General features: G+C 54.1%; 1 protein-coding gene across 4 annotated transcripts in view; it reads left to right on the top strand.

Moving 5' to 3' along the window:
• LRP5 (LDL receptor related protein 5) overlaps window positions 1-25268 on the top strand; it is a 136988-nt gene that overhangs the window by 75533 nt on the left and 36187 nt on the right. For 3 of the 4 annotated variants that reach the window (XR_003115670.1, XM_025357364.1, XM_025357363.1), the window contains exons 7-12: window positions 115-286; window positions 12983-13199; window positions 15816-16105; window positions 19914-20140; window positions 21419-21603; window positions 23676-23999. Coding sequence is in view for 3 of the 4 variants with exons in the window: in XM_025357364.1 (XP_025213149.1) it covers window positions 115-286; window positions 12983-13199; window positions 15816-16105; window positions 19914-20140; window positions 21419-21603; window positions 23676-23999 (1415 nt within the window). In the remaining variant the exon portion in view is untranslated. Of the gene's footprint in view, window positions 1-114; window positions 287-12982; window positions 13200-13718; window positions 13891-15815; window positions 16106-19913; window positions 20141-21418; window positions 21604-23675; window positions 24000-25268 lie in introns of all 4 variants that reach the window. The other variant, XM_025357365.1, reaches the window with a different exon arrangement.

The following is a 25268-nucleotide window of genomic DNA, read 5'->3' as shown; positions in this document are numbered from 1 at the left end:
AACATTTAGCCATGTGATGGGGACCAACTCGGGGACAGGCCTTGCTTTTGGCACTGGGGATGCCGCAGAGACCAGACGGACGCATGGAGACATGGACTTCTGCTTCTTTTCCAGCCTCATGTACTGGACAGACTGGGGAGAGAACCCTAAAATCGAGTGTGCCAATCTGGACGGGCAGGAGCGGCGTGTGCTGGTCAATGCCTCCCTTGGGTGGCCCAACGGCCTGGCCCTGGACCTGCAGGAGGGGAAGCTCTACTGGGGAGACGCCAAGACAGACAAGATTGAGGTGAGGCTCCCGTGGACATGTTTGATCCAAGAGGCCTGGCCCTGCCCAGCTGTCCCTGGGCTCCTGAGAGGCCAGGTCCGGCCACCCCCTGCAGCCAGACATACGTATTGGCGAGGCACTGATGGGTGCCTGTGCTCTGCTATTTGGCCAAATGGAATGCTTGAAAAAATAGTTACAATGCTTTCTGACAAAAACACCTTGAGGGGGTAGCGCTACACAATGTCCTGTGGTTACGTTAAGATGTTATCATTGGGCTGGGCGCCTGTAGTCACAGCTACTTGGAGACTGAGATGGGAGGATCGCTGGAACACAAGAGTTTGAGGCCAGCCCAGGCAAAGGGGACACAGGAATCCTCTGCACTGCTTTTGCCACTTAGTGTGAGCCTTACACTATTTCACAGTACAAAATTAAGACAAGAATTAATCACACATCTACCACCCCACTTAAGACATAAAACATGGGTGGTGTTGAAGCCAGAGGCAGCCGCTGGCCTGAGTTTGGTGATTCGTTCCCAAGCAGTTGAAGACAGTTTTGCTCTTCCATGGATGTCTGTTGTCCCTGTGCTGGGTGCAGCCTCGCCCTGCCACTGTGGTCGGGTTTCAGTGACCTTGTCCAGTGGGCGTGCTTTGGCAGCTTGCTTTTTGCTCACCTGTGGAGCCTCTATTGAGCTTTTTGTTTGTTTGTTTTGTTTGATTGTTTGTTTTTGTTGTCTTTATTGTTGTTGTTACCCAGGCTGGAGTGCAATGGCATGATCTCGGCTCACTGCAATCTCCGCCTTCCGGGTTCTAGCGATTCTCCTGCCTCAGCCTCCTAAGTAGCTGGGATTACAGGCGCCCGCCACCACGCCTGGCTAATTTTTGTATTTTTAGTAGAGACGGGGTTTCACCGTGTTGGCCAGGCTGGTCTCGAACTCCTAGCCTCAAGTGATCCACCCGCCTCGGCCTCCCGAGTGCTGGGATAACAGGCGTGAGCCACCATGCCCGGCCTCTGTTGAGCATTTTTTTGAGGTGCTCTCAGTGCCAGTGATATGTTAGTTACATGTCACACCATTGTCATCCATTGAGGTGACATTGCTGCCTCTCCTCGGGGTGGACGCCTCCCTTTGTTTCCAGCAACTTCTGAAGGATTTTCCTGAGCCGCATCAGTCCTTGTTGACGTCACCATTGGGGTCACCTTTGCTCTCCTCAGGGCTCCCAGGGGAGGCCCGAACCAGGCAGCTTGCAGGGCAGGGCGGGATGGAGAACACGAGTGTGTGTCTGTGTTGTGGGATTTCAGACCCTGCTTCTTAGCAGGAGGAGCATCAGCACCCTCAGGGTGGGGAACCCAGGGATGGGGGAGGCTGAGTGGACGCCCCTCCCACGAAAACCCTAGCAGCTGCAGGTGTGGCCTGCTGGAGCTCCTTGTAAATGTTTTGTTTTTGGCAAGGCCCGTGTTTCCAGGCTGCTGAAGATGATTTGCCTTCACTCATCCCCTCTACCTGTGGGAGCAGGTCAGGGACTCGCGTGTCTGTGGCACACTGGGCCCGTGACCGGCGCTGTTCCGTGTACTGTCTGTGGCACACCGGGCCCGTGACCGGCGCTGTTCCGTGTACTGTGGCACACTGGGCCCGTGACTGGCGTTGTTCCGTGTACTGTGTGTGGCACACTGGACCTGTGACCGGCGCTGTTCTGTGTACGGTCACAGCAGTGGTTTTCTTGAGACAGGGTCTCGCTCACTCGCCCAGGCTGGAGTGCAGTGGCGTGATCACGGCTCACTGCAGCCTCCATCTCCCTGGGCTCAGGTGATCCTCCTGCCTCAGCCTCTGAGTAGCTGGGACTACAGACACACACCACCACACCCAGATAGTTTTTGTGTATTTTTTTTTTTGTAGAGATGGGGTTTCACCATGGTGCCCAAGCTGATCTCAAACTCCTGAGGCACAAACGATCTACCTGCCTCAGCCTCCCAAAGTGCTGGATGACAGGCATGAGCTGTCACTCCCAGCTCAATGATTTTCTTTATTGTGGTAAAATAAACGTAGCACAAAATTGATGATTTTAACCATTTTAAAGTGAACAGTTCAGGCTGGGCGCAGTGGCTCACACTTGTAATCCCAGTACTTTGGGAGGCTGAGGTGGGCAGATCACCTGAGGTCAGGAGTTCGAGACCAGCCTGGCCAACATGGTGAAACCCCATCTCTACTAAAACTACAAAAATTAGCTAGGCATGGTGGCAGGTGCCTGTAGTCCCAGTTACTTGGGAGGCTGAGGCAGGGGAATCGCTTGAACCCGGGAGGCAGAGGTTGCAGTGATCCGAGATCATGCCACTGCACTCCAGTGTGGGCGACAGAGCAAGACTCTTTCTTGAAAAAATAAATAAATAACAACGTTTTTAAAAGTGAACAATTCAGGGGCATTTAGTATGAGGACAATCTCTGTTTCTGTCTACTTCTAGAACACTTTCGTCTCCCCTGAAGGAAATCCCATGTCGGTCAGCACTCACACCCATTCTCCCCTCACTCTTAGCCTCTGTCAGCCACTAATCTACTGTCTGTCTCTGGGGATTCGCTTCTTCTGGACATTTTGTGTGACTAGAATCCTGCGATATGTGGCCCCTGTGTGTGGCTTCTTTCCGTAGCATCGTGTTTTCAAGATTCATCTCCACGTTGTTGCACATTATCAGAACCTCATTCCTGACTGGGTGCAGTGGGTTAGGCCTGTAATCCTAACACTCTGGGAGGCCAAGGCAGGAGGATCACTTGGGGCCTGGAGTTTGAGACCAGCCTGGCCAGCATAGCAAGACCCCATCTACAAAAAAATTTTTAAAGTTAGCTGAACATGGTGGTGGGCACTTGTGGTCCCGGCTACCTGGGAGGCTGAGTTGGGAGGATTGCTTAAGACAGGAGGTCCAGGCTGCAGTGAGCTGTGATCGCAACACTGCACTCCAGCCTGGGCAGCAGAGCAAGACCCTTTCTTAAAAAAAAAAAAAGGTCCTTCCTTGTTGTGTCTGGATGACATCCCATTGTATGGCCAGAGCACATTTTGTTTGTCCATTTTTTGGGCGGTAGGCAGTGGTTTCCACCTTTTGTCTACTATGAATAATGCTGCTGTGAACATTTGAATGCAAGTTTTTGTTTGAACACCTGTTGTGAATTATTTGGGTATATGCGTAGGGGTAGGATTGCTGAGTCCTATGGTAATGTTAGGTTTGACTGAGGAACCATTTTTTTTTTTTCGAGACAGAGTCTCGCTCTGTCGCCCAGGCTGGAGTGCAGTGGCACGATCTCCGCTCACTGCAAGCTCCGCCTCCCGGGTTCACGCCATTCTCCTGCCTCAGCCTCCCGAGTAACTGGGACTACAGGCTCCCGCCACCTCGCCCGGCTAATTTTTTGTATTTTTTTTAGTAGAGACGGGGTTTCACCATGTTGGCCGGGATGGTCTTGATCTCCTGACCTCGTGATCCACCCACCTCAGCCTCCCAAAGTGCTGGGATTACAGGCGTGAGCCACTGCGCCCGGACTATACTGTTGTCAATAGTGGCTGTGCTGTTCTGTATCCCCACCGGCAGTGTGTGAGGGTTCTGACTTTACCTCCTCACCAACGCTTCTTTTCCATTTAAAAAAATATTCAGCCATGTGCGCTGGCTCACACCTGTAATCCCAGCACTTTGGGAGGCTGAAGTGGGCAGATCACCTGAGGTCAGGGGTTCGAGAGGAGCCTGGCCAACATGGTGTAACCCCGTCTCTACCAAAAATATAAAAATTAGCCGAGCGTGGCGGCGGGCGCCTATAATCCCAGCTACTCGGGAGGCTGAGGCAGGAGAATGGCGTGAACCCGGAAGGCGGAGGTTGCAGTAAGCTGAGATTGCGCCACTGCACTACAGCCTGGGCTACAGAGTGAGACTCAGTCTCAAAAAAAAAAAAAAAAAAAAAGACCAACCGAGGAATTAAAGTAGGGGTGTCATAGTAGCAGAAGGGAGGTTGTGGAGCAGGCCACCCTGCGGTCACGCACTGGAAGCTCATTCCTTGACGATTTGGAGCTCATCACTGGGGGCCTAAGGAGAGATACTGAAGGATGAGGAGTGATGGCGCGGGGCACGGGTGTCTTTGGTGGCTGGAACTTGGGGACTGTTGGGGTACTTTACTGCCGGCCTTCTCAGGGCCCTTCATATGGTTACACAGGCTGTTTCTAAGAGGGGGATACATTGCTTAAGCCTTCTCAGACTGCCTTATCAAGGGTCCCTTTCTTTGCCCGCTGTGGTCCTGGTGGCACACTCTGAGAATGTGCAGGTGGATGCTGAGATCCGCCCTGCCATCCACCTGCTCATCCAGAGCTGACTTAGCCTCGAGGTTCCCGCCAGCAGCTCCTCCTGCTCTGGGACACCTCGGATGTGCCCATGGAGACGCTGGTTCTGTGTTTTCTGCTGGAGTTTGGTGCGTCTTTTCCTCCTGCAAGTGGGCACCGCCCCTGGGTGTGTCCGCAGGCTTCTGCGAGTCACGGCCGCTTCTCAGGTCCTTGCCCAGCGCCAGGAGCAAACCCTCCTGGCACTTTGTTCAGGGGTGGATGCGCCAGTGTTCCTGCTGTGGACCCCCGTCTCACATGAGGGTCTCGGGCCTACGGGCTCATTCAGCAAACACCTGCTGAGCATGCAGTGTGTGCCATCTGCGTCCCAGGCCATGGCGGGGACAGTGGCTGCTGCTGGGGTTGTGGTAGCTTCTGGGGGCTCCAGGAACAGCTGAGGTGTAAGGAGCCAAGGCTCCCTGAGGGTGCAGTTGCACTCCAGGTGGAAGGGATGGCTGGGGGAGGTATAAATGGGGCCAGGAAGGAGACACATTTGGAACAATGCAAACATTTCTTTTTTTTTTTTTTTTTGAGACGGAGTCTCGCTCTGCCGCCCGGGCTGGAGTGCAGTGGCCGGATCTCAGCTCACTGCAAGCTCCACCCCCTGGGTTCACGCCATTCTCCTGCCTCAGCCTCCCGAGTAGCTGGGACTACAGGCGCCGCCACCTCGCCCGGCTAGTTTTTTGTATTTTTTAGAAGAGACGGGGTTTCACCGTGTTAGCCGGGATGGTCTCGATCTCCTGACCTCGTGATCCGCCCGTCTCGGCCTCCCAGAGTGCTGGGATTACAGGCGTGAGCCACCACGCCCGGCCACAATGCGAACATTTCTAAGATACTGTGTCAGGAGGCAGCCACATGGCCAGCCCAGGTCCTGAGGAGCCCACACCAGCCCTGGACGTGTTTGGCCGCTCACCTTTGCTGGAGAGCGGCGGGAGAGAGGATTCAATTCCACGCAGTGGCGTGCGCAGCTGGTCTCTGTGGAGCTGGGCGCTGGAAGGAATGCGCTTTCTCGGGGGCTAGCCGGGCCCTGCCTTTGAGCAGACGATCAGGCTCCAGGTTTTCAGCTCCCGGTGCATGAGAGGACTTCATGGGCAGCTGTGGCTGATCCCTTGATGAACTGGGAGAAGAACAAAGGTCTATGAAATGAGGTTTCATGTGGATGGCATTAGAGACGCCACATCACATTTACAGAGTGGAGCAGAGACGGTGGGTGGGTCTGGGAGGCCCCTCTGCTGGTCTTGTCTGTGACAGCTGTCCTGGGAGTCAGCTTCCAGGCCGCCCCAGCAGCCTGACTGACACATGCAGGGGTTTTAGCCCCATCCTGCGACCAGCTGTTGCCCTCATCAGTGACAGCTGGGAGTGGCGGTGGCTCCAGTCCTGGGCGTCCTCCTCACCTGCTAGGGCCCACCCAGGGCAGTCCTGACACCTGCAGGTTGCTTGGAGCCGCATTCGGGTCCTGCGCCATCGTATGTGAGGCCCGAGTGCTTGTGGGCTGAGGTCCCCTGGATGCGGCCCTCCCTCCCTTCTGCTTCCCATAGCTGCCTCTTCTCACCGTTTTTCCAACTTCCTAGGCTAGGACTTCCAGTGTTGTGCTGGCTTTGCCCCTGGGACACCTCCTTAGCCCTCTTCCTGAGTCTAGAGCCCCGGAGGTTGGAAGTTCTGGCCCCTGGGACACTTGCAGCCACACTCAGCTTCTCCTGTGAGCCTCCAGCGTGTCCCCTCAGGACCAAGCCCTCACGTTCTTGCCTCCCCACCCACCTGGGCTCAGCCAGGGGAAGGCCTGGCTGGGAGCGTCTGCCCTCTGCCCTGCCCTTCTCCCCTCTGCCCTGCCACGGCTTCTATATCCTGTGCCACAAGACACGACTGTGTGTGAAAGTGGCAGGGTCTGGCATCTCTGCGGGTCTCTGAGGCTCACGCTCCAGTGCCGCTCTTCCCACCCGCTGGCCGTGCCCTCATGCTGAGCCAGGGACAGCCCAGCCCTTTCTCAAACCCCAGCCCTGTGTGTCCAGCTGCCCCCGGCCCTCTCCCCTGGAAGCCTGGGTCACTCCAGCTGTATGCCCTGGTGCGGACAACCTGTCTCCTCGGCCGCCCAGGGAAGATCCTCTTTCCAAATGGCGACACCTGGTCCGTGCCAGGAAGCTGGAAGCTGTGGCCCTTCCACGCCCCTCCACGGTTTGTGCGCTCGCTTGCCCAAGTTCCCATCGCCATCGTCATCATCACCATCATCATTGTCATTTTGCTTGTCTGTGAGCCGGCCTGGTCTCCCAAAGCAGAGACCCTCTGAGGTCCAGCTTGAGTTGGGGTCTCCATGCTGACCCCTGATGGGGACTCGGGACGTACCAGGTCTGGGTCAGGAGTGACCCCCAAACCTCGTGCCCTTTGACAGGCACCCCTGACTTTTGTTAAGTGGGTGGAGGTGACATCACTCACAGCAGGAGTGATGGGACAGGGTCTGTTGGCTGCACTGTGCTCCCAGGGATCTGGGGAGAGGCTGCACCCCTGGGCTTTGGCACTGCAGAGCCGTGTGTGTGTGTGTGTGTGTGTGTGTTTGCACGCGCACGTGTGTGTGTATAAGATCTTTTTTTATTACATGAAGCAAGATAACTTGCCGTTTACTTTTGGGTTTTGCGTTTGACAGAGTGGGATGCTTCTTCCCTCAGACAACAGAACTCTCCCTGTAAACACGTGCTGCACACGGTGGGTCTTGGGCTCATGTCTGTTCGCACAAGCGAGTCAGAGGAAACGCAGGGTTCTTCATAGAAACATTGCACAGCAGGCGACTGTCCAGAGTCAGCCTGTAGGACGGCGGCAGCCCTGCCCCTCCGAGCCCTGCCCCTCCGAGCACAGCCCCTCCGAGCACAGCCCCTCAGAGCGCTGCCCCTCCGAGCACAGCCCCTCCGAGCACAGCCCCTCAGAGCCCAGCCCCTCAGAGCCCTGCCCCTCAGAGCACAGCCCCTCCGAGTCCTGCCCCTCCGAGCACAGCCCCTCCGAGCACAGCCCCTCCGAGCACAGCCCCTCCGAGCCCTGCCCCTCCGAGCACAGCCCCTCCGAGCACAGCCCCTCCGAGCACAGCCCCTCAGAGCACAGCTGGGGTGGGCTGCTTCGGGATCTCCCGTCCTTCCCTCCTACCCAGCAGCCGGCGGCCGGCACATTCCTTGGTGTGCTGGTCGGGGGGTACGCGCCTCCTGTGCTCACCGTGGGAACGGGACAGAAGCTGACAGCTCGGAGAGGACAGGGCTTGTACCCTTTGGTGGCCTCTGGCTGGACCATCTCATTGTCCTCAGACATGGCCTCTCGGTCTAGTTTCATTTCCTGAAAAACAAGCGCACAGAACTCCTAGAGCAGGAGTCCAGTCGAGCTACGGCCCCGGCCGGATCCAGCCCTGCCGCCTGTTCTCACACCATGCTGAAGCTGAGTGGCTTTTACAGTTTTTAATTACTTGAAAAAAAAATCGAAAGGAGGTTTCGTGACCCATGAAAATTATATGGAATTCAAATGTCAGTGTCCATAAATAGTTTCTTGAGACAGGGTCTCGCTCTGCAGTGCTATGAGCATGGCTCACTGTCCCCTTGACCTCCCAGGCCTGAGCGATCCTCTTGCCTCGGCTTCCTGAGTAGCTGGGACTACAGGTGCATACCACCATGTCCGGCTAATTTTTTTTTTTTAATTTTTAGTAGAAACAAGGTCTTTCTATGTTGCCCAGGCTGTTCTTGAACTCCATCTTGGCCTCCCAAAGTGCTGGGATTACAGGCTGGAGCCATGGAGCCCGGCCTGTCTTTGTTTTTTCACTGATAAAGTTTTGCCGGGTGTGGTAGTGTGTGCCTATAGTGATTTGGGAGGCGGAGGTGGGAGGATTGCTTCAGCCCAGGAGTTTGAGCCTGGGCTCAAGTGATCAAGAGGTGAACTATGATCATATCACTGCATTCCAGCCTGAGTGACACAGCAAGACCCTATCTCTAAAAAAAATATTTAAAAAGCACTGGGTGTGGTGGCTCATGCCTGTGGTCCCAGCTACTTCGGCAGCTGAGGTGGGAGGATCGCTTGAGCCCAGGAGTTGGAGGTTGCAGTGAACCAAGATTGTGTCACTACACTCCAGCCTGGGTGACACAGACCCTGCCTCTTAAAAAAATAAAGAAAAAAAAAAATCCATCCTGGCTAACACGGTGAAACCCCGTTTCTATTAAAAAATACAAAAAACTAGCCGGGCGAGGTGGCAGGCGCCTGTAGTCCCAGCTACTCGGGAGGCTGAGGCAGGAGAATGGCATAAACCCGGGAGGCGGAGCTTGCAGTGAGCTGAGATCCGGCCACTGCACTCCAGCCTGGGCGACAGCGAGACTCCGTCTCAAAAAAATAAATAAATAAATAAAAATAAAAAAAATAAAGAAAAATGTATTGGAATACAGCCATGCCCGTTCAGTCACGTGCTCTCCATGCTGCTTTCGTGCTCCAGAGACACTTATGGCCTGAAAGCTGAAAATATTTTCTGTCCTTTACAAAAAAGTTTGCTGACCTCTGCCCTGGAAAATTCATCTCCCAAGTTCTGTTCTGGTGCTGGCGTTCCTGGGTGTCCTAAATTTGGCCCTGTTATTTCTGAACTCTGCTTTGGCCATGTTCCCTCCCAGGAGCCAGGACGGGCACATTCTCTGAGTCTTGTCCTCTGACGCTCAGAGGCTTGGCTTGGCTTGGCTCAGGCATTCTTGGAAAGGTCTGGCTCCAGGAAAGGTGGATGCCTCCGGAGTCGGCCCAGAGGGAACCTGCCCTAGGTCTGGGGGAGGCCTGACCCAGCCGAGTAGCTTTTGCAGAGGGGTTGGACTGGTCAAGGTGTGCTGAAAGTTGTCCTCAGAAGGCCACGTTGGGATTTCCTTCCTCCAGTATTCCGGCAGCTGAGAACTGCTGTGAGCCTGATGTTTTCCAAGTAGGCGGGTCCACAGGGTACCTGAGATTCTGGAATCTGGGTGGAAAGTAGGGGGCTTGGAGGAGTGTCTCGGGTTCTGGAATCCAGGTGGGAAGTGGTGAGGTTCAGGGAGTGGCTTCTGAGCCACCATAGGGGTCTCTGTGGGAGCCTCTGCCCATCCAGGAGATTCCACACGCCCGGCCAGCCCAGAGCACATGTCTCGTGCTTGCTGAGGGTACAGCCAGCCCCAGCGGGTGGAACAGCCCGTTGCCTCCTCTCACTTTGTTTTGGGGCCGTCTGGGAGTTTGGAGCAAGGGTAGAGAGGGAGGAAGTGGCTGCCAGCCATTGCCCAGCACCCTTGTTTGCGTTGGGCCCTCTGTGGGCTCCTTTTTATTGCTCTTGAATAAAGCCAGGGAAATAGACTTCCTCACCTCACTTCAGTTCAGCGTGTCTGGAAATTTGGTTATTAAAATTAAGGAAGTGTGGAAATAGAGCAAGAGAATAATCTCTCCAAGAGATAATAGTGACCTCTGGGCCAGGTGCGGTGGTTCACACCTGTAATCCCAGTACTTTGGGAGGGTGAGGTGGGCGGATCACCTGAGGTCCGGAGTTTGAGACCAGCCTTACCAACATGGAGAAACCTCCATCTCTATTAAAAAAAAAAAAAATTAGCCAGGCATGGTGACCCATGCCTATAATCCCAGCTACTCAGGAGGCTGAGGCAGGAGAATCGCTTGAACCTGGGAGGCAGAGGTTGCAGTGAGCCGAGATTGTGCCACTGCACTCCAGCCTGGGCAACAAAAAAATAAATAAGTAAATAAGTGACCTCTGGCAGGTGCGGCATCCCAGCACTTTGGGAGGCCGAGATGGGCAGATCACTTTAGCACAGGAGTTCGAGACCGGCCTGCCTGACATGGTGAAACCCCATCTCCACAAAAATAAAATAAAATGTAAGAGATAATAGTGACCTTTTGGTACATTGAAACCTGGAGTGCCGCCTTTTTCTAAATGCGGATTCTTCGTGAGTTTGTGTGCTGTGCCGATGTCCCTCCCCCAGCCCCGTTATTGTGAGTGGAAGAAGGGGCGAGGGTTCCCCCGCTACTGTGAGTCCCTCCTCTCACGCTGAGTGTCCTTGGAGAAGCCTGCACTTCCTCCTTGTACGCCAGGGCCGGGTCCCTCCTTGGCGTGGTTCTGTGCTGCTGGGATGGGGCCAGCCCCTCGGGTGTTTTCTGAGTGTCACACACGGGCGTGTGCATTCATGGCCTTTGCGTGTCTTCCTGTTGTGGAGGCAAAACGTGAAGAACCCTAGATGATCTTGGGACCAGGGCTCCGTCACCTGCTGTTCATTGCTCACCAGAGCATCCAGGAGTGAGTGGAGAGCTCGGACTTCCAGGCACGGTGATAGGGGCTGGTCTAACCATGCTTCCGCCGGCCTGCTCGTCAGAACCGCCTGTTGGGAGCTGTTATCATGATCCTGTACCTGGGCCCTAGAACCGCCTGTTGGGGGCTGTTGTCATGATCCCATACCTGGGCCCTGGGCCATCTGATTCTGACTTCATTGCTCCAGGTTGGGGCCAAGCCGCTGTTTCCTGTTTGCTTGTTTCCTCTGTGACGTTAGCCACTGGGCTAGTCTGAGCCCCTCAGTTACAGGTGGAGAAATTGAGACCCCTGGGGGTGCAAGGACTTGCCAAGGAACGAGAGCCCCTTAGGGCAGAGCTGGGGCAGGGTCTGGCTTTGGGTCCCAGAGCTGCTGGTCCCCTTCCCGCTCTCCTAGCAGCTTTTTTTTTGAGACAAGGTCTCACCCTGTGACCCAGGCTGGAGTACAATGGCATGATCTCAGCTCACTGCAATCTCCGCCTCCTGCATTCAGTCGATTCTCCTGCCTAAGCCTCCCGAGCAACTGGGATTACAGGTGCATGCCGCCATCCCCAGCTCGTTTTTTTTTTTTTTTTTTTTTTTTTTGTATTTTTAGTAGAGGTGGGGTTTCACCGTGTTGGCCAGGCTGATCTCGAACTCCTGACCTCAAATGATCCACCTGCCTCGGCCTCCCAAAGTGCTAGAATTACAGGCTGGGATTACACTGCACCTGGCCCTAGCAGCTTTGTCCTGTGCCATCCAACAACAGATGACCGAAGTCTTCGCTTCTTAACATGCATTCCATCTGCCTTACAGTTTTGCCACCTGCAGAACAGAGGACTTGTTGCTTTTCTGATAAGATGGAAATGTAATCTGGCAGCAGGAGGCCCGTGGAAGCTTGCCTTTAATGGCCTTGTGTCTCTTTCATCCTGTCCTGAGAGCTGGAGAACTTGGATGTTGCTCCTAACGCAACCTTCCTGTTAACATACATTTCCGCAGGCTCATGGATCACCAGAACCACGTCCTATCCCGTGCGGCTGTATGCTTCCATTGGTTCAGGTGTTCTTACCTTGACAGTATTTTCTCCTCTGCAACTTTTGCCGTGGTTGCTTTTAATCAGCGTTGACTCCTCAAGAAAAGTATTTAGCTGTTACATCTCAGTGGAGACAGGGCGGGAAGCATCTGAGACCTTCAGGCTTAGACTTAGAACCAGAAGTGCCCTCAGAGTTCACTTCGTCCTAACCCACCAGGAAATGAGTTCACAGAGAAGTGGGAGAACCTTGCCCCAGGTCCTTGCATTTGCTCCAGGTCCTGCCCCAGGTCTTGCAGTTGCTCTGTGTGGTGGGTGTGATCTGGAGCCGTCCCGATTGCTGCACCTGGGGCAGGCATTGCTAATTGATCCCAGGACTCCTTCCTGCAGAGCACACCCTGGTTCTCCAGGCAGCCGCTGCCTGTCAGTCTGCAGTGGTTGGGAGAGGACACCTGCTTGCCTGGTCTGTTCCAAAGCTTGCTGCTCATCCCAGCACAGGTGGGGGAGGCTATGGGAAAGGGATCTTCATCTGGCCCTGTCACTGCTCTATCAGCTGGGGATGTGGCATCCTAGTGAAAATGCCAGGCGCAGTGGCTCACGCCTGGAATCCCGGCATTTTGGGAGGCTGAGGAGGGCGGATCACTTGAGGTCAGGAGTTTGAGACCAGCCTGGCCAACCAAAAATACAAAAATTCGCCAGGCGTGGTGGCAGGCACCTGTAATCCCAGCTACTCGGGAGGCTGAGGCAGGAGAAACACTTGAACCCAGGAGGTGGAGGTTGCAGTGAGCCGAGATCTTGCTACTGCACTCCAGCCTGGGCAACAGAGGGAGACTCTGTCTCAAAATCTCAAAAAAAACAAAAAAAAAACAAAAACAAACAAACAAAAAAAAACCTAAAGAAAACGTCATTTATCTGGCACCCCTGGGGAACCATTATACCTGGTGTTCTAAGGCACCTGGCACGGTGTGGGTGAAGTTGAGGCTCTTGGGCATTGAACCCGTCTTGTTTGGAGCAGCTCAGGCCCCAGAGAGGGTTAGGGTTGGTTCTTGTTGGCATGGCCCTGGCCCATCCAGACCTATATCTCTGCCGTCCTGCAGGTGATCAATGTCGACGGGACGAAGAGGCGGACCCTCCTGGAGGACAAGCTCCCGCACATTTTCGGGTTCACGCTGCTGGGGGATTTTATCTACTGGACTGACTGGCAGCGCCGCAGCATTGAGCGGGTGCACAAGGTCAAGGCCAGCCGGGACGTCATCATTGACCAGCTGCCCGACCTGATGGGGCTCAAAGCCGTGAATGTGGCCAAGGTCGTCGGTGAGTCCAGGGGGGCGCAAGCCGTGGCTCAGCCATGCAGACTTCCATGAGGAGGAAGTGACGGGTCCAAGCGTGGGCATAAGTGTTGAGCTGAGGTGCCCCGCCCTGGGGAAGGGCAGGACAGGAAAGGTGACAGTATCTGGGCAAGGACAGATGAGAAGGGACCAAGAATGTTGATTAGGGAGTGGTTATGGACTAGGAATGTTGGGAACAATGGTTAGAAAGTGACTAACATTTGTCCCGTGCTATGTGCCCGGCCCTGGCCGGGAGCCTTTGTGCCCAGAGTGACCCTGTCTGCGAATGTAGTTTCGTACCTTACTTACACTGGGGAGCGGGAGGCAGAGCTGTGCAACTCACAGGTGCCGGGCTCAGGACTCACTGCTGGGTCTGCCTGGGCTGGGCTGTGCTTGTTGCCCCTGTGGCCAATGCACACGTACCTTTCACCTGAAAGCCAGGATCCGCAGTACGCTCCCCGAGGGGGTCGTTGTCTGGCACGATGATTTGTCTCTTCCTGAAAAGGTGAGAGAGTTACACTGGAGAGAGCAGCGTCCAGGTGCGGCAGGGGCTCTGTGTCCGGCTGGGGCCTGGGGTCCTGTGCTGCACCTGCTTGTCAGAGTCACTCAGTAAATCTTGATGAAGGATGAGAGGACAGGGGACGTGGTGCTTGCTGCTGCATTGCCTGCAGTCCTGGGTGAGATGCCTGGATTGACTCTGCTCCCCGTGGGGTGGATGTGTTGTTAGCTGTGATGGTAGATCCCTGACTTTAAAATACGAGGGAGCTGGGAGTTGAGGGAGCAGGTTGGGGCAGAAAGGACAGCCCCGCAGAGGCCTGGAGCTGAGGCAGTGCGGGCGACCCCAGGAGCAGTGAGTGCTTCCATCACAGCCTTCGTCGCACCCTCCAGTCCTCATGCAGAGGATGGAATCCAGGGATTTAGTTTTCCCAGCCTCCTTTAAAAATACATTCATGCGGGGGCAGTGGCTCACATCTGAAATCCCACCACTTTGGGAGGCTGAGGCAGGCAGATCATTTGAGATCAGGAGTTTGAAACCAGCCTGACCAACATGGTGAAACCCCATCTCTACTAAAAGTACAAAAAAAAAAAAAAAAAAAAAATTAGCCGGGTGTGGTGTCACACGCCTATAATCCCAGCTACTCGGGAGGTTGAGGCAGAAAAATTGCTTGAACCCAGGAGGTGGAGGTTGTAGTGAGCCGATATTGTACTACTGCCCTCCACCTGGGCAATAGAGCGAGACCCTGTCTCAAAAAGAAAAAGAAAAAAAAAAAACATTTATACCAGGTGCGGTGGCGCATGCCTGAAATCCCAGAACTTTGGAAGGCTGAGGCAGGAGGATCACTTGAGCCCAGGAATTTGAGAGTGTCTCCCCTGGGCAACATAGAGAGACCTCATCTCTACCAGAAAAAAAAAATTACATAAAATTAGCCGGGCATGGTGGCATGAGGTTGCAGTGAGCTGAGATCATGTCACTGCACTCCAGCCTGAGTGACAGAGTGAGACCCTGTCTCAAAAAAAAAAAAAAAAAAAAAAAAAAAAGCATTTATCCACCGTGGAAGGTGAGACTGACCTGTGAGGGATTGTTCGAAGAAAAAAAATAAACCCCAGAGATATAAGACAAAAGGGTGCCTCCATGGGGATGTGATTTAAAGCTGAGAAATTGGGTTTCTTCCCCCTCCCCTCTCATCCCATGGTTTACTAAAGGAGATGGGGAAAAAGATTCTTTTTTTGGCTTAAATATTTAACACTAAATTAAAGCCAATTTTAACAGCACTTTGGTTGATGAGTGAAATTAACAGACTGGCCAAAAATAAACAAATGCTGTCTGTTCTGTGTGAAAAAGAGGCAGCTTTTGTCCTGCTGGGTGAACGTGAGTTTTCAGGGTTGCCGGGAATGTCTGTGAATCGGAGGAAGGGCCTAGCTGGGACTCTCAGGAGCCGAGGCCCCAAGGACTCGCCCGGTCCCTGCCCCAAGGCGTTAACTGTTTTGTTCCTGGGCCGGAGCGCAGGCCAGGAGGCTGGACCACTGGGCTGGCACTCTCGCGGTGCTGCTCCCTTACTTCCTGACCACGCTCCCTTCAGCAGCCTCTCTGCACTTCAGTTTCCTCGAATGAAAAATGGGCATTGTGATGAAAATAGCTCCTACCTCCAAGGTGGATGGAGTGAGTTCAGGCAGGTGACTCTCTGGGACCAGTGCCTGGCGCCTGACAAGGTCCTGTCAGAGCCTGCCCTGCTGTTACTGATACTGACCCTTGATCGTACCAGGGGAGAACTTGGTTGCCATTGCCAGGCATGTTCCTGCCACCCCCAGCTACTGTCCCTGTTTGACGTGTGGCGGGAATACAGCTGTGCACATTGGAGCTTTTGTTCCATCCTGGCTTTCAGGTGAAATGTGTGTGTGTGTTTGAGGGTTGAGCCTGGCCAGGGGAACGATAATCACAGCCCAGCCCAGCCATGAGGTCGAACCCAACCCGGGGGTGAGTCCTGAGCTCAGCACCCCTGAGCTGTGTGGCTCAAGGTGGCATTCACTTGGTGGCTTGGCCGCACCCCTTTCCCTGCTGGGCTGGTGGTGGTTAGATTGGAGCCTCTGTGTTCGCTTCCAGGAACCAACCCGTGTGCGGACAGGAATGGGGGGTGCAGCCACCTGTGCTTCTTCACGCCCCACGCAACCCGGTGTGGCTGCCCCATCGGCCTGGAGCTGCTGAGTGACATGAAGACCTGCATCGTGCCCGAGGCCTTCTTGGTCTTTACCAGCAGAGCCGCCATCCACAGGATCTCCCTTGAGACCAACAACAACGACGTGGCCATCCCGCTCACGGGCGTCAAGGAGGCCTCAGCCCTGGACTTTGATGTGTCCAACAACCACATCTACTGGACAGACGTCAGCCTGAAGGTAGCGTGGGCCAGACGTGCACGCAGGCAGCCTGTATGGGAAAACCTTGCCTCTGTTCCTGCCTCAAGGGCTTCAGACACTTTTCTTAAAGCACTGTCATATTTATTTATTTATTTATTTTTGAGACGGAGTCTTGCTCTGTCGCCCGGGCTGTTTGCAGTGGCCGGATCTCAGCTCACTGCAAGCTCCGCCTCCCGAGTTTACACTATTCTCCTGCCTCAGCCTCCCGTGTAGCTGGGACTACAGGCGCCCACCACCTCGCCCGGCTAGTTTTTTGTATTTTTTAGTAGAGACGGGGTTTCACCGTGTTAGTCAGGATGGTCTCGATCTGACCTCGTGATCCGTCCATCTCGGCCTCCCAAGGTGCTGGGATTACAGGCTTGAGCCACTGCGCCCGGCCTGTCATATTTATTGTAACTCAATTCAAGCTAATCAAATATGAGCAAGCTTATTTTTTAAAAAATAGATGATTATAGTGAGCAAATCCGGTAGACACACACAAGGGCTTTTGTGAAATGCTTGTGTGAATGTGAAATGTTTGTTGTCTGTTGAGCTTGACTTCAGAGACTCCACCCGCTCCCTCGTCACTGCCTGTTTGCTTTGCAGACTCTTTCTTCATTTATAGTGCAAATATAAACATTCAGGACAAATACAGGAAGAATTTTTTTTTTTTTTTTTTGAGACGGAGTCTTGCTCTGTCGCCCAGGCTGGAGTACAGTAGCATGATCTTAGCTCACTGCAACCTCCGCCTCCCAGGTTCAAGCGATTTTCCTGCCTCAGCCTCCTGAGTAACTGAGATTACAGGCACGTGCCACCATGCCCAGCTAGCTTTTTCGTATTTTTAGTGGAGACAGGATTTCACCATGTTGGCCAGGCTGGTCTTGAACTCCTGACCTCAGGTGATCTGCCCGCCTCAGCCTCCCAAAGTGCTGCGATGACAGGTGTGAGCCACTGCGCCTGGCCTAGAAAGACTTTTTGCCTCTAAAGAAGGGTTTACTAAACTGGTCCCTGGGCTGGCCTTCTGATTCTGTAAAGAAAGTTTGATTCGTGGCTGGGTGCAGTGGCTCACGCCTGTAATCCCAGCACTTTGGGAGGCTGAGGGGGGCGGATCACCTGAGGTTGGGAATTTGAGACCAGCCTGACCAACATGGAGAAACCCCATCTCTACTAAAAATACAAAAGAAATTAGCCGGGCATGGCGGTTCACGCCTGTAATCCCAGCTGCTTGGGAGGCTGAGGCAGGAGACTCACTTGAACCTGGGAGGCGGCGGTTGTGGTGAGCCGAGATGGCACCATTGCACTCCAGCCTGGGCAACAAGAACAAAACTCTATCTCAAAAAAAAGAAAATTTGATTGGTGCACACCAAAGCGCATTTGTTTGTAGATTGTCTGTGGCAGTTTTTGTGCTGCTGAGTTGAGTTGTGGCAGATCTGTATGGGTTCTAAAGCCTAAACTATGTACCATCCGCCCCTTTACAGAAAAAGTGTGCTGACCTCTGTTCTAAAGTATTGGACAACTACAATGTTTGCTCATTTATTATTCTACTATTTGTTTTCTGGATTTTTGTTTGTTTGTTTTTGAGATAGGGTCTCCCTCTGTCACTCAGGCTGGAGTGCAGTGGTGTAATCTCAGCTTACTGCAGCCTCAACCTCCTGGGCTCTAGTGATCCTCCCACCTCAGCCCCCCTAGTAGCTGGGACTATAGGCACACACCACCACACCTGGCTGATTTTTATGTTGTGGAGACAGGGTTTCCCCATGTTGCCCAGGCTGGTTTCAAACTCCTAGGCTCAAGCGCCTGCCTCAGCTTCCCAAAGTGCTGGGATTACAGGTGTGAGCCACTATGTCCGGCCTATTTTACTATTTGTATTACATATCTTTTTTTTTTTTTTTTTGAAACGGAGTCTCGCTCTGTCGCCCAGGCTGGAGTGCAGTGGCCGGATCTCAGCTCACTGCAAGCTCCGCCTCCCGGGTTTACGCCATTCTCCTGCCTCAGCTTCCCGAGTAGCTGGGACTACAGGCGACCGCCACCTCGCCCAGCTAGTTTTTTGTATTTTTTTAGTAGAGACGGGGTTTCACCGTGTTAGCCAGGATGGTCTACGATCTCCTGACCTCGTGATCCGCCCGTCTCGGCCTCCCAAAGTGCTGGGATTACAGGCTTGAGCCACCGCGCCCGGCCTGTATTACATATCTTTAAAAGATTTTTTATGACTTTAAGTCACAAGCGTTCTTTGTAAAAAAAAGAAAATAAGGCCGGGCGCGGTGGCTCAAGCCTGTAATCCCAGCACTTTGGGAGGCCGAGACGGGCGGATCACGAGGTCAGGAGATCGAGACCATCCTGGCAAACACGGTGAAACCCCGTCTCTACTAAAAAATACAAAAAACTAGCCGGGCGAGGTGGCGGGCGCCTGTAGTCCCAGCTACTCGGGAGGCTGAGGCAGGAGAATGGCGTAAATCTGCGAGGCGGAGACTGCAGTGAGCCAAGATCGCGCCACTGCACTCCAGCCCGGGCGACAGAGCGAGACTCCATCTCAAAAAAAAAAAAAAAAAAAAAGGAAATATATAGAAAAGTATAAAAAATAAAATAAAAATTGTCCATAACCTCTCCAGCCAGAGACGACCGTTGTTGACACCTCAGCATATTGCCTTCAAGTCTTTTTTCTCTAAGATAGCATTTCTCATCATCACAGACATATGCTTCACAGAATTCTGTCTCCTAATTTTTTCACTTGACGTTACAACAGGTATTTGATGACGCTATGAAAAACTCTTTGGCACAATCTTTTAAACGTATGAAATACTCCACTGCACAGATGTTCCCTTTTAGGCTTAACTGTTCTTTTATTATCTATGTGCTGGTTACAGCCAGGCACCGTGGCTCATGCCTGTAATCCCAACACTTTGGGAGGCTGAGGCAGGAGGATCACTTGAGCCCAGAAGTTTGAGACCAGCCTGGGCAACATAGTGAGACCCCATCTCTACAAAAAACTTTTTTAATAAGTCGGGCGTAGTGGTACACAGCTGTAGTCCCAGCTACCCAGGAGGCTGAGTTGGGAGGATTGCTTGAGCCCCAGGAGGTTGATGCTACAGTGACCTGAGATTACACCACTGCACTCCAAGCTGAGCGACAGAGCAAGACCTGTCTGCGTGGGGAAAACAAAAATATATATATATAATATATATTATATATATTATATATTTATAAATATCAGATATATAATTTTAAAATATTATATAAATGTATATTTATAAATGTATATCATATATTTATAAATACACGTTTATATATTATATATTATATATATGTATATAAAATTTCCCAAGTTGCTTTTTCCAAAAAAGTGTCTTGCTAAATTTCAAACGTTCATTTAAAAACTTGAATGTTGGTGATCTTGTCCAGAATGTGTTCAGTAGCTGCTCCCGGTGGCCAAGCGTCTCGGGAGATGTCTACAAAACACGCTGGTTCTGTCTGGGCGCGGTGGCTCATGCCTGTAATCCCAGCACTTTGGGGGGCTGAAGCAGGTGGATTACCTGAGGTCTGGAGTTCGAGACGAGCCTGGCCAACCTGGTGAAACCCCATCTCAACTAAAAATACAAAAAAATTAGCTGGGCGTGGTGGCGGGCACCCACCTCCTTGGGAGGCTAAGGCAGGAGAATCGCTTAAACCCAGGGGGTAGAGGTTGCAGTGAGCTGAGATCGCACCATTGCACTTCAGGCTAGGCAAGAAGAGTGAAACTCTGTCTCAAAAAAAAAAACAAAAAGATGCTTGTTCCTAAAACGTGGCCCTTTTCCTCCTCACCTGCTGCCAGACCATCAGCCGCGCCTTCATGAATGGGAGCTCGGTGGAGCACGTGGTGGAGTTCGGCCTTGACTACCCCGAGGGCATGGCCGTTGACTGGATGGGCAAGAACCTCTACTGGGCCGACACCGGGACCAACAGGATCGAAGTGGCGCGGCTGGACGGGCAGTTCCGGCAAGTCCTTGTGTGGAGGGACTTGGACAACCCGAGGTCGCTGGCCCTGGATCCGACCAAAGGGTAAGGGTTTGCCTGTCACGTGTGTCCTCGTGTCCACCTCTCTGTATGAGACAGTGCGGGGGTGCCAACTGGGCAAGGTGGCAGGCTGCCCATGTGGCCCTCGGTGATTAGCCTTGATGATGTCCAGGACTGGTAGGACCCTCAGAGGTCATGGAGTTCATTCGTGGAGCAGGGGCTGAGGCTGTATCAGGCCCAGTGCTGGCTGCTTTCACCTGGGCCGTCTCACCAAAGCGTCCATGGAGCCTGCATAGGGCAGGTATCTGTGTCAGTTTTACAGATGCAGAAACAGGCTCAGAGAAACCAAGTGACTTTCCTAAGGTCACATACCCAGTTAGAGCAGAGCTGGGCCAGGAAGTGCTGTCTCAGGCTCCCAACAGGCCTCCTTGCTTTGTACTCTTTTGCCAAAACCATGATCCAGAATTGACTTTGAGGTCCCCGGACCTCAGGCTCCTCCGAAATGGCCTCTTGGAGGCTACTGAGCCACAGCTTAGGACCCACCTCGAGAAGTAAACGTGCTTGTAGCTGCTGGGCATCCTGGCGGCCATGCCTTGGGCACTGGGGTCAGACAGGCCCCAGTTGTGGGGGGCGTCTCTCTGGACTTGAGTTTTCTTTTCTGTGCAGTGGGCACAGTGACCAGCCCGTAAAGCATCTGTGATGTGTGCAGCAGCCCAGTCCCTGCCTGTCACCTGTTCTGCTAGGGAAGGAAGGAAGACTTCAGGATGGCAGGACATAGAAAGAGGTCCAGGTTTTAGAGCAAGGGCAGGTCAAAGTTAGAAAATTCTGAAATGAGGATGTGCATTTCCTCCTCTGGATCTGCTAAAAGAAGAGGGAAGGAGGGGCTGCTGGGGGAGGAACCCAGAGCCGAGTTTACATCCGGATCCTGCAAGGCCTCCCCTGCCCTGAGGTCTTGTTTTGTGATGTGCTCGTGTCCATCCTGGTTTCTGCCGTGTCCCCAACATCCGGCCAAGCTTAGGGGGATGTTCCAGCACACACTCGCCCTGTCTGTGCGCCTGTTTTTGTGTCTGTACATGGGTATTTACTCGCCTTACGAGTGAGCCACTGTGGAAATTCAGGGAGGTGGCCCAGTGACCACCCCTGGAGGGATATGTGTGTGGCAGGGGGCGAGGGTCTCGCCCTTCCCTGCTTCCTGTGCGTGGCTTTCTCCAGGACGGGGAGGGCTGAGCTGAAGAGATGGGGGCAGTTGCGTCCCTCCGCCACCCGCTGTCCTGCGGTGAGAGTGGACTCACCGAGCCGCCCCTTCTCCCTTGTGCCTTCCAGCTACATCTACTGGACCGAGTGGGGTGGCAAGCCCAGGATCGTGCGGGCCTTCATGGACGGGACCAACTGCATGACGCTGGTGGACAAGGTGGGCCGGGCCAATGACCTCACCATTGACTATGCTGACCAGCGCCTCTACTGGACCGACCTGGACACCAACATGATCGAGTCGTCCAACATGCTGGGTGAGGGCCGGGCTGGGGCCTGCTGGTCGTGGAGGGCGGGGCAGCTGGACGTTGGCCACCCTGCTGCACATGCCCTGTGGCCTGCAATTCCCCAACCTGCCAGGAGCTGTGGCCACACCTTCGACTGCCCAGCAGCCTCACCCTCTGCTGTGGGGGTTGTCCCTGTCCACCCCTGGGTGCCGTTGCTGCAGTTGTGTTGGGAGAGGCTCTGGTGACAGCTGTTTCCTGTGCACCTGCTGAGCACCAGGTCCCAGCTAATCCCTGTGCCAGGACTCTAACGCACGTGGTGGAGGTTTTCATTGCTGGGGAAGCTGAGGCCTGAGGAAGCCACATGACTTGCCTTAGGTCACAGAGCTGGTGAGTTCAGGATCCCCCCGAGACACCAGGGCCGGCACTCAATCCCCACCCAGCCCTGAGCCCCACCGCGTGTGCGGATTGTGCTGGGAGTGTCCTGGGACCCAGGGGCTGGTGCTCTCATCTCCTTTCTCCAGATCATGAGAATGAAGCTTAGGGAAGTTTGAAAAAAAAAAACCTGTCCCAAGTCACACAGCGGCAGGAGCAGGATTTGAACCCAGAGCAGGGGACTGCACACTCTGTTCTGCTAGAGTAGTTATGTTAGCTGTCCTGGGTGATATGGCAGGTGACAGGAGCCACCATGCTCAACAAAGGGACCCCCATCCCCCCTGCCAAGTCGGGAGAGTGGAAGGTCAGGGGCAGATGATCTGAAGGGCCAGGTGCAGTGGCTCATACCTGTAATCCCAGCACTTTGTGAGGCCAAGGCGGGCAGATGGTTTAAGCCCAGGAGTTCAAGACCAGCCTGGGTAACGTAGTGAGACCCCATCTCTACAAAAAATTCTTTAAAAACTTAGCTGGGCATGGTGGTTCATGCCTGTAGTCCTAGCTACTTGGGAGGTCAGATGGGAGGATTGCTTGAGCCCAGGAGGTTGAGGCTGTGGTGAGCTATGATCGTGCCACTGCACTCCAGCCTGGGCAATAGAGTGAGACCCTGTCTCAAAAAAAGAAAAAAAGGAAGAAAATAAAAAAACTCTGAGGGCTCAGGTCCAAGCCCCCAGGCAGCCCTTGGCTTGAGGGCAGACAAGGGAGGAGGGGGTCACCTGGGCATCCCTGACTTTTGGCCCCTGGCAGAGGGACCTTTGGTGACCTTGACCATAGCAGAACCTCTGAGCACATCAGCCATGTCGAACCGCTCAGGAATGGCAGCAAGAATTTGGCTTCTGACCACCACTGCTACTCACCATCTGCGGTGGGCGTGTTGTGCCCATTTTACAGATGAGGAGGCTGGGGCATCGGCCAGCTGCATGCCTTGTCCCACGTACTGCATAGGCAGAGCTGGCACTTGAACCCCGTGTCCCGGTTGCTGCTGGGGGTGGGCTGCACCCTGGCTTGTGATGCCAGTACCTAGGTTTCCACGTGACTTCGTGACCGTCACCAGCTCTGCAGGGAATCCCATGACCCAGCTCATCCAGGCCGCATGCAAACCTGTTGCCAGGCGAGAAACCGGTCACAGCACAGCTGTGGTTGCCTGAAATGATTAAGCTCATTAATCACCCCAGAGTGAGGACAGACTCAGATGAAAACCAGCAAAAGCCCCTGGAAATTCATGTGACCCTGCCAGTGAGGGTGGCCATGTGCATTGCAGCCTGGCCGTCATTCTGCTGTACGTACAGTGTTTTGGACTTAAACGCTCCGGATGTTTACTGAGTGCTTGAATAATAACATGGAAGGCCCGGGCTTGTTGCTGCGGGAGTGAAGGATGCATAGCCAGGCCTGACATGGTGAACACAGGAACATAGAGCCTCGTTGCCTGCCTGGGTAGTAATCCCGGCCCTGCCGCTTAGCAACTGTGTGACTGTAGCCAGGTCACTTAATTTTAGTAGATCCTGCCTGCTCTTCAGTGGATCTTGCCAGTTTTCCAAGGTGGCCAAACACTTTAAGGCACTCACGTGGTCGCTAGGCTGCAGGGTTGAACTCCAGCTTGTCCCTCAGGGCGCCCTGTGCTCTGTGGCCTGGCTGTGCCGTTGCTGACACCGTGCCCGTGTGTGTCCATGCAGGTCAGGAGCGGGTTGTGATTGCCGACGACCTCCCGCACCCGTTCGGTCTGACGCAGTACAGCGATTATATCTACTGGACGGACTGGAATCTGCACAGCATCGAGCGGGCTGACAAGACCAGCGGCCGGAACCGCACCCTCATCCAGGGCCACCTGGACTTCGTGATGGACATCCTGGTGTTCCACTCCTCCCGCCAGGATGGCCTCAACGACTGCATGCACAACAACGGGCAGTGCGGGCAGCTGTGCCTTGCCATCCCCGGCGGCCACCGCTGCGGCTGTGCCTCACACCACACCCTGGACCCCAGCAGCCGCAACTGCAGCCGTAAGTGCCTCGCGGTCCCCTGCACCTCACTCCCTCGTTAGATCAGACTGGTTCTGGGAGCTGACGCTGAAAGAAGTTTCTCATCTGGGGTTCCTGGGTGTACATAGATGGTTGGGTAGGTTGTGCACTGCACAAGCTGCATGATGCTACCTGAAGGTCCAGGTCCAGGCTGGGTGGACTTGTTGCTTCATCAGGACACAGGTAAATGGCCAAAACCCCTCAGCTGGCAGGTCTCGGAAAGGATCTTTGGGTATGAAAGCCAGTCACGGGGGAAGGGCGCTCGCTCATACTGCCAGCAGGATGCTGAGTGCTTTCCACAGCGCTCATTTACTCCTCAAGCCTGGAGGGTGGGGAGTAGCATGGTCCCATCTCACATACAAGGAACCTGACGCACAGAGAGGTGTGGCAACCCACCCAAGGCCATACGACCGGAGCGGGTTGAGCCAGGGTTGACTGTGGCAGGCTGGCTCAAGAGTCCCTGCTCCTGAACCCTTGCCAGGCAGCCTGGCATCAGTTCGGGGAATTTTTGCCCTGACCCTCGGAAGCAGGTGAGCCTCTTTGTTCTCATGTCAGTGATGAGAAGAGTGACTTTCCTATGGCCCCTCTGGAGGACATGTGCTTCCTGTTGGCAGGCTCTTCCCCCATGACATCAGCAGTGAGCTGGTTATGATTCCCGACGCAGAACTTGATCGTTTATAAAGCTCTTTGTCATCCAGGCCCCGTTGGAGTCTCATGTAGACCTGGGCACCGGCAGGGCTGGTCTTGCCTGTCCCAGCTGCATGGATGGGGAACTTGAGGCTTGCAAAGGTTAAGGGGCTGTTCGAGGCCCAGGCTGGCAGGAGATGGGCCTGGGCCAGAGTCTGGGACTTCCCATGCCTGGACTGTCTTTAGTGCTGTTGCTCACCATGCCTCCCTGGGGCCATGATCTTGGAGAGTCAAACGGAGGTGCAGGTAACCCATGGCAAGGAGGGGTTGCCATGATTCAGAGTCCCCACTGTGCCCGGCAGACCTGGTGCAGTGACTTGGATTTCAGACCAGCCACCATAGCCCGAAGTGCCACAGCTTCTGAACCCAGGCAGGACTCAGGCCAGGACTCTGCTGCTGAGAGGGAGAGGCCGCTGGATGTCCTGGTCCTGCTAGAGAGCTGGTTCTTCCGGTCCTGCTGCCAGTGCACTGAGAGGAGGCCCAGCTTGATTCCGGGGCTGCCCTGTGGTGGCACGTGCTGCTCACTGACACCCTCGAGGAGAGTCTCCTCCTGGGCTTGTCGTT

This window comes from Theropithecus gelada, chromosome 14 (assembly GCF_003255815.1).
Source record: "Theropithecus gelada isolate Dixy chromosome 14, Tgel_1.0, whole genome shotgun sequence".
Lineage (NCBI taxonomy): Eukaryota > Metazoa > Chordata > Mammalia > Primates > Cercopithecidae > Theropithecus > Theropithecus gelada.
This window is presented reverse-complemented; position numbering and strand designations above follow the sequence as displayed.